The following is a 13,992-nucleotide window of genomic DNA, read 5'->3' as shown; positions in this document are numbered from 1 at the left end:
AATCTAGTCCTAAATATACCTCTAAACATTCCCTTTGTTCTTCTATAACAAGTCACCATTGTACTTCTGAATCAGGTTTTTCTGATACGTAAAATGTTGATGTTTTGGTGATCTTGGTTGCCTTTTTCAATTCCAGAGTTAGCTCAAACAATTAGAATTCTTTGCATTTATTACTGACCATCAGACTTCCCTGGTCCAGTGGTTGAGCACATGCCTGTCAGTGAGGAGATGCGGGTTTGATCCGTGGTGTGGAAGATCCCACATGCCATGAAGCAACAAAGCTGGAATGCCACAACTACTGAAGCCTATGCACCCTTGAGTCCGAGGTCTGCAACAGGAGAAGACACCACAATGAGAAACCCACTCATGCAACTAGAGAGTAGCCCCCACTTACCGCAACTAGAGAAAGCTTGCATACAGCAGTGAAAACCCAGTGTAGCCAAAAATAAAATTTTTGAAGTAATAATAAGTTCCAAGAGGTGCATAATTGAGAAATACCAGTACTTGCGAATTTTAAAATAAGTACCTTTGATTCCTGACTGGTTGACAGCACTGTCTGAGGCATTTATTAATTCCACTGTCCTCTGTTCCATTCAGACCAGTTAGCTCATTTTCAGGCAGAGGGTTTATTCAGTCTTAGTTCATTTGTGATTTTTGTTTGGCTTAATACTGGGTTAAACAACCTGATGAGTAGTTCTTAAGACAGGCTTATAAAACTCATGGTTTAGTTGGGTTCTACATTTTTTTGAGGAAGCATCTTACACACAAAAACATTATAGTATTTTTAGAAAAGTGTGTGTTTTGTTTTTTTTCCTTTGACTTCTTATGGACAGATACTGAGAATGTTTCCCATAGTATATAGTATAAGTACTTAACAGTTCTGTATTTAAGAAACCAAGAATTTTCAGCCTGAACCTTACCAACATACATATTTGTGGTCAGAATGAGAGACTAGGTTTATTTTGATTTGTTTTATTTTATCCTAATATTCTAGGCATTCATAGTCTGATGATTAAATAATTGTTAACTTTATCAGATGCAATTAGCAACTGTTTCTTTGTTTGGTTAATGCTCTTATTGATGTTGTGTATGCTAAAATATGGAGAAGGAAATGGTAACCCACTCCAATTCTCTTGCCTGGAAAATTCCATGGATGTGGGAGCCTGGTAGGCTACAGTCCATGGGGTTGCAAAGAATTGGACGCGACTGAGTGACTTCACTTTTTTTCTTTCTATAGTTGTTTTGGAGAATGAGATGGCAACCCACTCTAGTGTTCTTGCCTAGAGAATCCCATAAACTGGGGTGCCTGGTAGGCTGCAGTCTGTGAGGTTCCAAAGAGTCAGATGTGAGCAACTAACACATACACACACACATGATAATTACAGTTGTTATATAACAGAAGGGAAAGTTAAGGGGATAAAATCATTGAATTTTCTTACAGAATTGCTTTGAAAAATAGAGGACTGCTGTGCTGGAAAATTATTTTTGATATCACATTGAACAGATCACACTTTGCTTTTGGCTATGTAAAAAGCTGCAGTGTATTTTTGTGGGGAAAACAGATACTTTTAAATATATCTGAAACGTATTGCCTATTAACAAGTGATTACTGGATTCTAAACTCTTTTGATTAAAGTCAACAGTGATACAGATATGCATGTATAATACAAAATTTTTGTTAATTTGCAGACCACGAAGACTATGACCCACAAACTGTGAGGCTTGGAAGTAGATACAGTCATGTTCAAGAAGTTCAAGAACGGCTTAACTTCCTTAGGTTAGTTTTATGCGATTAGTGATGTTTTCTTATAAGGCGCATATAAGGAATGCAATGATAGTATTCTTCACAGCTGAGTCTTTTTTTTAGGTAGCTGTTTCATTCTCTGATTATTTTCCCACATAAGAACCATGGCCAATAATAGGTAATGTAACATTTCCTATGTGTTCATTACTAAATAACTTATTTATTGGCTTAGCTTTAACTTTATCCTTTTATTGGATTTTGAAGAAAATACATTTTAAATTTCAGAGTGGTGCTTATTTATGTTATTAATTAGATTTTATTCTTCATATATTATCATACTTTAACCTATTGGACAGGAAAACAATCAGCCAGGGAATATTTTCATTAATGCTGTCATGGGTAGTAATAAGAACAGGGTGGTTGGTATATGTGTGTGCTTTGTTTATACTAATAGTAACTGATAAAGGTGAGGTAAGCTTGTATATAATAACATTATTCAAGATGGGAATAAGGAAAAATAGCCTGTTTTTTAAGTCAAGCTAATATTAAATTTGCTCAGTAATGTTTGGCTTTTAATACTATGTGTACACAGGTTCTTGGTTTTTCATAAAAGTTTGTATTTTTTATTTTAATATATATTTACTCTTGGTAGTTTTCTCTTTAGATTTATAATGTTATATGCTATATTTCTTTTGCCAAGCCATGTAGTTATTTGTGGGAAAATATTTCTATTTGCATACCTACTTTCTAGGTCAGTCTGTAGCTACTGCTGACTGAAAAAATTAATCACAGTCTGAAAGTAGTTAGTTTATTTGGTGGGAAGGTTAAGGACTCTGTAGCTCAAAGTAGGCCTGAGACAGCTGCTCTGAGGAAGCCTGAAATGGGATAAGGCTATATATATGTGGGCAGTCTGAACATCAGTGATTATTGCTAAGTAGTAAGGAAAGCCAGATATCAGTCTATACAAACCTCTGAACTCATTTAATTCATTCCTTTCATACACGCCTCAGCTATCTGGGGCCGAATCCTATTTCTTGTCACATTAAGGGGTGGCAGGTATGGAAGATGGCTGCTTTTGATATATTGTAGACATTATGTTCCCTTTCGGGAACCCTCATTCAAATTTGTGGTTCATTCACTCAGTCATGTCCAAATCTTTGCAACCCCATGGACTGCAGCACACTGGGCTTCCCTGGCCTTCACCGTCTGCCAGAGGTTGCTCAAATTCACGTCTGTTGGTGTTAGTGATGCCATCCAACCATCTCATCTTCTGTTGTCCCTTTTACATCCTGCCTTTACTCTTTCCCAGCATCAAGGTCTTTTCTAGGAAGTTGGCTCCAGGCATCAGGTAGCCAAAATATCAGTTTCAGCTTCAGTTGTCAGTTCTTCCAAGGAATACTAAGGGTTGATTCTCTTAGGATGGACTGGTTGGATCTCCTTGCAGTCCTAGGGACTCTCAAGAGTCTTCAGCACCGCGGTTCAAAAGCATCAATTCTGCAGCCTCTTTTAGGGTCCAGCACTCAAATCCATGCATCACTGCTGGAAAAGCCATAACTTTTGACTGTCTAGATTTCTGTTGGCAAAGTGATGTCTCTGCTTTTTAATATGTTCAGTCTCTAGCTTTGTCATAGCTTTTCTTCCAAGGAGCAAGTGTCTTTTAAAATTTTATGGCATCAGTCACCATCCACAGTGATTTTGGAGCCCAAGAAGATGAAGTCTTATCACTTTTTCCAGTTTTTTCTTACCTGTTTGCTATGAAGTGATAGGACCAGAGGCCATGGTCTTACTAGTTTCTTGAATGTTGAGTTTTAAGCCAGCCTCTTCATGCTCCTCTTTCACATTCATCAAGAGTCTCTTTAGTTCCTCTTTGCTTTCTGCCATTAGTATGGTGGTATCTGCATGTATGAGGTTGTTGATGTTTCTGTCAGCAATCTCGATTGCAACTTCTGCTTCATCCAGCCTGGCATTTCACATGATATACTCTGTATATAAGTTAAATAAACAGGGTGATAAAATACATACTTTTCATACTCCTTTCCCAATTTTGAACTAATCCTTTGTTTCATATCTGGTTCTACCTGTTGCTTCTTAACCTGCATACAGGTTTCTCAGGATGCAGGTAAGGTAGTCTGGTATTCCCATCTCTTTAAGAATTCTTCACAGCTCGTTGTGATCCACAAAGTTAAAGGCTTTAGCATAGTCACTGAAGCAGAAGTAGATGTTTTTCCGGAGTTCCTTTACTTTTCATGTCATCCAGTAGATGTTGGTAATTTGATCTCTAGTTCCTCTGTCTTTTCTAAATCAGTCTTGTCCATTTGGAAATTTTTGGTTCATGTACTGTTGAAGCCTAAATCCTTCAAGTTTTTTTTAATCTCTCCTTACTGTTCTCTTAACTCTGAATTCAGTTGGATATATCTTTCCCTTTTTCCTTTGCCTTTCACTTCTCTTCTTTTTTCAGCTATTTGTAAGGCCTCTTCAAACAACTACTTTGCCTTGTTGCATTTCTCTTTTGGGGGGATGATATAATCACCAACTCCTATGTGATGTTATGAACCTCTGTCAGTAGTTCTTCAGGCTCTGTGTCTACCAGATCTAACCCCTTGAATCTATTTGTCATAAGAGATAATCATAAGAGATTTGATTTAGGTCATACCTGAATGGCCTAGTGGATTTCCCTGCTTTCTTCAATGTGAGCCTGAATTTTGCAGTAAGGAGCTGATGATCTGAGCCATAGTCAGCTCCAGCTTTTGTTTTTGCTGGTTGTGTGAAACTTCGCCATCTTTGACCGTGAAGAATATAATCAGTCTGATTTTGAAATTGACCATCTGGTGGTGTCTGGTATTTACTATGAGCAGTGCATTCTCTTGAGAAAACTGTTAGCCTTTTCCCAGCTTCATTTTGTACTCAGAGGCCAAACTTGCTTGTTACCTCCAGGTGTCTCTTGACTTGCTGCTTTTGCATTCCAATCCCATATGATGAAAAGGACATCTATTTTTTCCTGTTAGTTCTAGGAGGTCGTGAACTTCAGCTTCATCAGCATTGGTAGTTGGGGCATAGACTTGGATTACTGTGATGTTGAATGGTTTGCCTTGAAAACAAAGCAAAATCATTCTGTCAATTTTGAGATTGCAACCAAGTACTACATTTCAGACTCTTGATGACTGTGAGGGCTATTCCATTCCTTCTAAGGGACTCTTGCCCACAGTAGTAAACATATGGTTACCTGAATTAAATTCACCCGTTCCCATTCATTTTATTTCACTGTTTCCTAAAATGTCAGTCTTCACTGGTGAAATCTCGTTTTTTCACCACATCAAATTCACCTTGATTCATGGAGCTAACAATCCAGGATCCTATACAATATTGTTTTTTACAGCATTGGACTTTACTTTCACCACCAGATGCACCCACAAGTGAGTCTCATTTCTGCTTTGGGCCAGCCTCTTTCTGGAGCTGTTTCTCAACTCTTGTCCAGTAGCATATTGGAGACCTTTGTTCTTTCTGGAGCTGTTTTTGCACTCTTGTCCAATACCATATTGGAGACCTACCAACCTGGGGGAGTGCTCATCTTCCCATTTCATCTTTTTGCCTTCTCATACTGTTTTTGGTTCTCAGGGAAAGCATACTGAAATGGTTTGCCATTGTCTTCTTCAGTGGATCACAGTTTTTCAGAACTCTCCATCATGACTCATCTGTCTTGAGTGGTTCTGAATTTGATGAGTCATAGTTAACATTAAGTTACACAAGACTTTTCTTGGTGGCCCAGCTGGTAGATCACTCACCTAGAGCCAGACATCCCATCTAGAATGCAAAGTGAAGTGGAGCAGAGGAAGCATCACTATGAACAAAGCTAATGGAGGTGATAAAATTCCAGTTGAGGTATTTCAAGTTCTAAAAGATAATGCTGTGAAACTTCTGGACTCAATATGCCAGCAAATTTGGAAAACTCAGCAGTGGCCACAGGACTGGAAAAGGTCAGTTTTCATTCCAATCCCAAAGAAAGGCAATGCCAACGAACACTCAAATGACCACACAATTACATTCATCTCACATGCTAGTAAAGTAATGCTCAGAATTTTCCAAGCCAGGCTTTAAAAGTATGTGAACTATGAATTTTAAAATGTTCAAGCTGGGTTTAGAAAAGGCAGAGGAACCAGAGATCAAATTGCCAACATCTGCTGAGTCATCAAAAAAGAGAGAGCGTTCCAGAAAAACATCTGTTTCTGCTGTATTGACTATGCCACAGTCCTTTGACTGTTTGGATCACAATAAACTGTAAAATTCTGAAATAGATGGGCATACCAGACTTCCTGACCTGCCTCTTGAGAAATCTGTATGCAGGTCAGGAAGCAACAGTTAGAACTGGACATGGAACAACAGACTGGTTCCAAATAGGAAAAGGAGTGCATCAAGGCTGTATATGTCACCCTGCTTATTTAACTTATATATAGAGTATATCATGAAAAACGCTGGGCTGGACGAAGCACAAGCTGGAATCAAGATTGCTGGAAGAAATATCAATAACCTCAGATATGCAGGTAACACCACCTTTATGGCAGAAAGTAAAGAAGAACTACAAAGCCTCTTGATGAAAGTGAAAGTGGAGAGTGAAACAGTTGGCCTAAAGCTCAACATTCAGAAAACAATGGGCATCTGGTCCCATCATTTCATGGCAAATAGATGGAGAAACAGTGTCAGACTTTATATTTGGGGGCTCCAAAATCACTGCAGATGGTTTTTGCACCCATTGAATTAAAAGATGCTTACTCCTTGGAAGGAAAGTTATGGCCAACCTAGATAGCATATTAAAAAGCAGAGATATTACTTTGTCAACAGAGGTCCATCTTGTCAAGGCTATGGTTTTTCCAGTGGTCATTTGTGGATGTGAGAGTTGAACTGTGAAAAAAGCTGAGTGCTGAAGAATTGGTGCTTTTGAACTGTGGTGTTGGAGAAGACTCTTGAGAGTCCGTTGGACTGCAAGGAGATCCAACAAGTCCATGCTAAAGGAGGTCGATCCTGGGTGTTCATTGGAAGGACTGATGTTCTGAAACTCCAGTGCTTTGGCCACCGGATGCAAAGAGCTGACTCATTTGAAAAGACCCTGATGCTGGGGAGGATTGAAGATGTAACCAGAAGGGGACGACAGAGGATGACACAGTTGGATGGCATCACCAACTCTATGGATATGAGTTTGAATAAACTCTGGGAGTTGGTGATAGACAGGGGGGCCTGGCTGCCTGCAGTCCATGGGATTGCAAAGAGTCAGACATAACTGTGACTGAACTGAACTGAACTGAACAGCTGGTAGAGAGACCGCTTGCAATGTGGGAGGGCTTCCATGGTGGCTCAGCTGGTAATGTGGGAGACCTCCTGGGTTGGGAAGATCTCCTGGATCAGGCAAAGGCTACTCACTCCAGTATTCTGGCCTGGAGAATTCCATGGACTATATAGTCCATGGAGTTGTAAAGAGTCAGGCATGACTGAGCAACACTCATTTTCTTTCACACAGGACTTTGATCTGTGTGATTCATTTGGTTAGCTTTCTGTTATTTCGGTTTTCGTTCTGGAAATGGAGATTTTCATTCTTTCTTCTTTTGTCTATCTTCTGATACATAAGATAAAAAGCTTGTATAAGCTTCCTGATGGGAGGGACTGGTTGTAGCTCAGTAATGAGGGACTGAGTAGCTCAGTAAAAGGTAATCCAGTGTTCTGCTTATGGGTGGGGCTGTGCTGGAGTTTAGCCTGAGACAGTCCAGTCCTAGAGTTTGCAGCTATGGTAGTTGTAAAGGAGGCCTCCTCTCCAAGGACTTAGGCCTACATGCTGCATCTCTGAGGACTCTTGCCTGCTAGTGCCCCTGACCCTGCAGTAAACCACTGTTGAGCTATGCTTCTGAAGGAGATTCCCTAATGCCACAGGCGAGTCTGGCTCAGTCTCATGTTGGGGTCACTGCTCCTTTACCCTGGAGCACAAAGTTTTGTTTGTGTCTTCCAAGAGTTTCTTTTCCCTCAATCCTATGGAAGTTCTGCTGACCTTCATATTTGGAGACCAAAAATCACTGATGACTCTATATTTCTTGCCTCCCAATGTGGCTGCAAATACTTCCTTTCACTCTACCTTTAAGAATATTATATAATCTGTTGGATTGAGCTCATCTCCCCAGATGCGAGTGATTACATATCCCATCTTAGGAAAAATTGTAGTCATCAGATCTGATAATATTTATTTAAAGTGATTCTCAATCCACTGTCACCCCCACCCCCTGGCAACATCCAAGGAAAAAAATTGCCGCTTCATCGAGATTGTCTCCTGTATTGGGCTAAAATTATTGATGTTTGTGTACTGTATCCCTTAGGTTTACTGGAATAGAAAGGTGTTTTAAGAGGGATTAGGTAGCATTAAAAATTTATGGAAACCTAGAATTACTGATATTTTGAAGACCTGATTAAGACACAAAAGAAGAAACACCCCAACATTAAAACGAATCACCATGTTGTGTAATATGAAGCCATTATAGCCATCATTTGTTAATTAAGAATGACATGTAAACTATTCAGATTAAATTCAGATTCTGTTTCTTTTCACTGCCATTTAGAGAAGTAAGACATAGTAAGTAGAGAAGTTCTAAAAGAAACTAAGAAAAAAAAAAAAATAAAAGAAACTAAGAGTCTCAAATGACAAGAGACGCTGTCTGAGAATTACCAATTTCATTGTCATTTAATGGAAACTAACAGTCACAAAACCGAAAAGCATCAGAGGACATCTTGAATTGTCACAAACATGTTAATGATTACTGACCTAGAAGTAAGGTTGAATTATGTAGGTAGTTTTGTTTATTGTGTGCAGGTATTGAGTATAATATTTTAAGAAATTAAAAAGCTCTGAGTTTTCTTTTTTATAACATTTAGGGGTCACTAAGAGTCGGACATAACTGAGTCACTTCACTTTCACTTTTCACTTTCATACATTGTAGAAGGAAATGGCAGCCCACTCCAGTGTTCTTGCCTGGAGAATCCCAGAGACAAGGCGCTTGGTGGGCTGCTGTCTATGGCGTTGCATAGAGTTGGACATAACTGAGTCACTTCACTTTCACTTTTCACTTTCATGCATTGTAGAAGGAAATGGCAGCCCACTCCAGTGTTCTTGCCTGGAGAATCCCAGAGACAGGGAGCTTGGTGGGCTGCCGTCTGTGGGGTTGCACGGAGTTGGACATGACTGAAGAGGCTTAGCAACAGCAGTTGGCATAAAGTCCTTATGTGTAATACCTCCTTTTGCACTGAAACCACCATATAAGCTAAATTAGGATGTGGCTTCAAAGTCTGAGCTTCTTGATAACAAGGAATAAGCTTCTATACTTAGATGAAATCATATAGCGTAGTTCCTGGAGCTTTGTAGTTGGCCAATAGATGTTTCTTAAATAATAACTGCCAGAGATGTGGTTAAAAAATAAGTGTTTTTGAAAAGATGCCTTTTAAAGCTGTAATTAAAATGTGTTTATTCTAAATGGATTATTTAAAATACATTGCAGTAAACTGTATTTGAGGGTAAAATTTTATAAACTAATTACTGATTTCTTATATTTTTTCCAAGGTTTTTATTAAAGGATGGCCAGCTGTGGCTTTGTGCGCCTCAGGCAAAACAAATATGGAAATGCTTAGCAGAGAATGCAGTTTATGTTTGTGATCGTGAAGCCTGTTTTAAGTGGTATTCCAAGTTAATGGGGGATGAACCAGACTTAGATCCTGATATTAATAAGGAATTCTTTGAAAGTAATGTACTTCAACTTGATCCTTTCCTGTTAACTGAAAATGGAATGAAATGTTTTGAACGATTCTTCAAAGCTGTTAATTGTCGAGAAGGGAAACTAGTAACAAAAAGAAGAGCCTATATGATGGATGATTTGGAACTAATAGGATTAGAATACCTTTGGAGAGTAAGTAAAGGAGTAGGAAACCCTGTTTACAAACATTGTACATGAGGTGGCTCCTATAAAATGTAATTAAGGAATCATAATTTTGCTTTTAATTTATGTATATTTATCTTCTTTGGTGTTTGTGCTAGGAATTGAGGGGTAGTAGGGAGGTGCTGGGTGGGAGTTGTTCACCCTTAAGTTCTTGTTCTGTCATTTTTATTTGCCAATATTTTTGAGTTCATATTCCCTCCCCCTTCCCTCTCACTCCCCCTATCCGCTGTCACCACCAATGCATCTTTGTGTTTGGAATTATTTGAGATGTGTGCAAGTAGAGTAACCATTGCCTACCTGTACATCTTTCACATTCCCTTTGAAAAGGTCATTGGCTACCTTTCTTAATAGTAATATCTTGGGGCTTATTGTACATTCAATGCCAAAACAAATAAAGGACAGAAAAGAGAACTGTTAGTTGGAAGAAGTCATTAGTACCTTTATGATATTGTTTGATTTGTGATATAGTTAAATACTTAGGAGAAAATGCTATGTTGTGCTTAAGGTTTTTCCATCTTGATAATTAAATCTTAATTACCATCTCAAAATCTAAGCTATTATACTTCAGCTTATATTGTGTTTTGTATGTGGGGTTTTTTTGTTTCGTTTCGCATCCCTGGGCAAAATAAGATGTTTGGTCTTTCATTAATATTAGTGGTTTTCTTAGAGGGTTAGTCTCCCTTTATTCCTTTCCTTTTGCCTTCCTGAACCTCTCAAAGGGTCAGCCCTGAAACACCCAAATAACCAAAAATTAAACATGTTGTGAAAATCTCTAATACAGTTGGATAAGTGACAAAGATGTTCAAAAGTTTCTTGAGTTGACAGAATTCTTTCCTGTGATATATGATTTGTTGTGGAAAATTTTTAGCTTCGTTGGATTGCTCCTTGAAAATCTCATAGCCTGGCTGCCAAATTGCAGAATTATACAATACTGATTAAAGTATACACTTTTCATTTTAGAGCAAATTACTTGAGAAAATTTGTTTATATTATTAATATTCTACTTAATTTTGTCACTTAATTTGATTTGGCTTGCATATCAAAAACAATTTAGTCTTAGATTATGCACTGTTACAGAATTATAGCATTTGAATTTAAGTACCAAATGAAAATATATCTTGAATGTTACTAATTGCTTCAATTTTTGGATCTAGGTCGTAATTCAGAGTAATGATGATATTGCCAGCAGAGCTATAGATCTTCTTAAAGAAATATATACAAATCTTGGCCCCAGATTACAGGTCAATCAGGTGAGGATTGAGATGCATAAAAACTTCCATTACAGTTAAATTGAAAAGTAACTTTGTGTTAAGTAGAGTCTTTTAAATGTAAGTACTTAATGCACATTTGTCCCTTACAAAATGCCAACTCTTGATAATTATCTTTAGGTGGCTAGGATTATTTTGACTATGATGATTTATTATTGTTTGCTGAGAGAATCAAAATACTTGCTTTGATATTTAATCCACATTTTTTTATAGTTGGTTTATACTTGTTTATTATCTTATAGTTGGTTTATACTTGTTTATTATCAACTTCCTTTTGTGTTTTATTGCTAATTAATACACGATGTGATTAGGAATTACCTAAAGGCTGAAATTTTATTGTCTTTAATTGGATTAATGTCATTTGGTTTTAAATTTTGAAGCAGTTTAACATCTTTATTTGGCTCATTATTTGCAGGTGGTTATCCATGAAGACTTCATTCAGTCTTGCTTTGATCGTTTGAAAGCTTCATATGATACATTGTATGTTTTGGATGGTGACAAAGACAGCATTAACTGTGCAAGACAGGAAGCTGTTAGAATGGTTCGAGTATTGACTGTTTTAAGGGAATACATAAATGAATGTGATAGTGATTATCATGAGGAAAGAACAATTCTACCTATGTCAAGGTTTGTAAATGATCTTTTATTTGTATTCATTAGCTAGCTAATTGGGAAAGTTATGACACATAGATTAAAAAGACTATAAACAAAAATTTTATTTCTGTTGGTCAGTGTCCTGCCTTTTAAAAACATTATTTGGATCTTATAGACACTTTTTTTTTAAGTAGAAAATTGTAAGTTATATTTTGGAGAGGTGCTGTTTTCCAGGCTATTATCATCTGTTAAGTGTGGCCTTGGTTTTGACAGCTGATGTTTTTATTTTGATATTATTTATTTATAGTGTTAATAATATAGTTTTTTAGAGGCATCACTGGCAATCCAATGGTTAAACCTCTACTTTCAGTGCGCAGAGCTCTGTTTCACGCCCTTGTTGGTAAACTAAGATTCTATATTGTGCACAGCCAGACCAAAAAGAAAAATGTTTAAAGCTGCTTTAAATGTGATAAAGAATATTTTAAAATCATCTTTACCAAACTTTCCTAAATTTAGAAACTCATAAAATAATTCACTAAATCATTTCAGTATAATTATGAATAATATATTACAAATTACAGGATATAAATTATATGTTGTAAATTAAATAAACATACTAAAGTATTTACTAATGTTTTAAATGGCATTTCTAGTTTTGGGGAAGTTTGTGGGATAAGTATCATTAGATTTTTTACAACTGTGAACATTTTTCAAATAAAAAATGTAAAATAGCTACTTTAATGTGATTTTTATTTTTTATCTTACCTGTGGGAAGAGAATATACTAAAAAATATTTTGGGGTGAATTTTTAACAATTAAAATTTTTTTTTAGTGGAAACCTCCATTTTAATGTTTTTGTTTACACTCTCAAGCTGAAGCGTATCTCTTCCACACTTAAAAATATTCCTGGTGAAGTGAGCTTTTATAGCTTAAAATAAACTGATATGTGATTTGTGTCTGTATTATAGTTTAAGTAGATATCTTTTTCTGCAGCGGTAGAGACAAAGGTTAATAGCAATGAAGGATAGTCACATTGTGCTTTCAAGATTAGTTATAGTGTTAATAATTAAAGAAACATAAAATTGTTGTTTTCTGTATTCTAAAAGCAAAATCAGTCTACCTTCCTCTTAGTAAGGAAATGTTAAATTCTCAAATTTTTGTCTTGACCATTTAAATATTACTGTGTTTTGTTTCCCGCAGAGCATTCCGTGGTAAACATCTCTCTCTCATAGTTCGGTTTCCAAACCATGGCAGACAGGTTGATGATTTGGATATATGGTCTCATACAAATGATACTGTTGGTTCAGTACGACGATGTATTCTCAATCGTATTAAGGCAAATGTAGCCCATACAAAAATTGAACTCTTTTTGGGTGGTGAATTAATAGATTCTGAAGATGACAGAAAGCTAATTGGACAGCTAAACATAAAAGACAAATCAGTAAGTACATATAATTTTCAAATACTCTCCCAAAATTAAACATGGAGGCTGTTTTTCACTTGTTTGTAAATATTTATTTAGCATCAAATTGTTGTGTGTAGTCTTCTCTGTTAGGTGTTTGGGTTATAACCTCATGTAAGATGGATGTCTTGACAGTAGTGTTGTAGAGTAGGTAACTACTAAGTATTTATTTTAACTTTTTAATTGTTTGTCTAAAGTTGAAGCAGGAAATATTTTTTAGCTTCATGGTATATAGTTTATATTTTGTGCAAGTATTTTCTGTTTTCTTTTGTACTTATATATACGGTCATTTTTCAGATAATTACGGCCAAACTTACACAAGTAAGTTGCAATATGCCTTCCAGCCCTGACAGTTCTTCTGATTCCTCAACTGGATCTCCTGGGAACCATAGTAATCGTTACAGTGATGGCCCTAAACAAGAAGTGGAAAGTTGTTTGCCTGGGGTGGTGAGTAGATATTGTATGCAAAGCATTATATTCTTCTTTGATAATGCAGAGAAATGTATAGAATGGCTGCTTTCTTAACATGTTTTTCTTAACATGTTTTTTAGATTGGGCAAATGTCTAGTAAATATACAGTTAAATATTTACTTCATGTAGAATTTTTTGGCATTGGATTTTAAAATAAAATTTCCTCATGGATGTAGAATTATATTTGGAAAGAATTAATTGATTACAGTTGTATAATACTGAACATATATTCTAGAAAATATTAGCCTTTCCTTTGAATAATTTTTACAGAAACATATATTCTGCTATTATTTTCAGATTCTTAGTAATATTACATCTGAAGGAATAGCCCTTTCTCACTCTTTGTCTGCCCCTCTTTCAAAAGAATTATTCCTAGGATAGCACCACTTCTGTGTAAGAGGAATTTGACTCCTTGCAACATTTAGATTAGGAATTTAGTCTGTAGTAGTTACCCCTGAATGGTGAAGTGTCTTTCCTATAAATAGCTTTGAG

At 36.5% G+C, this 13,992-nt stretch overlaps 1 protein-coding gene across 4 annotated transcripts in view; it reads left to right on the top strand.

Annotated features, from left to right (window-relative positions):
* The window catches only part of LOC108634550 (probable ubiquitin carboxyl-terminal hydrolase FAF-X), a 142,706-nt gene that overhangs the window by 68,168 nt on the left and 60,546 nt on the right, over positions 1-13,992 (top strand). For all 4 annotated transcript variants that reach the window (XM_018044516.1, XM_018044515.1, XM_018044518.1 and 1 more), the window contains exons 15-20: positions 1,690-1,777; positions 9,333-9,675; positions 10,860-10,955; positions 11,389-11,600; positions 12,768-13,008; positions 13,327-13,476. In XM_018044516.1, coding sequence (XP_017900005.1) covers positions 1,690-1,777; positions 9,333-9,675; positions 10,860-10,955; positions 11,389-11,600; positions 12,768-13,008; positions 13,327-13,476 — 1,130 coding nt within the window. The remainder of the gene's footprint in view (positions 1-1,689; positions 1,778-9,332; positions 9,676-10,859; positions 10,956-11,388; positions 11,601-12,767; positions 13,009-13,326; positions 13,477-13,992) is intronic.

Source organism: Capra hircus, unplaced genomic scaffold (genome assembly GCF_001704415.2).
Source record: "Capra hircus breed San Clemente unplaced genomic scaffold, ASM170441v1, whole genome shotgun sequence".
NCBI classification, from domain to species: Eukaryota; Metazoa; Chordata; class Mammalia; order Artiodactyla; family Bovidae; genus Capra; species Capra hircus.
This window is presented reverse-complemented; position numbering and strand designations above follow the sequence as displayed.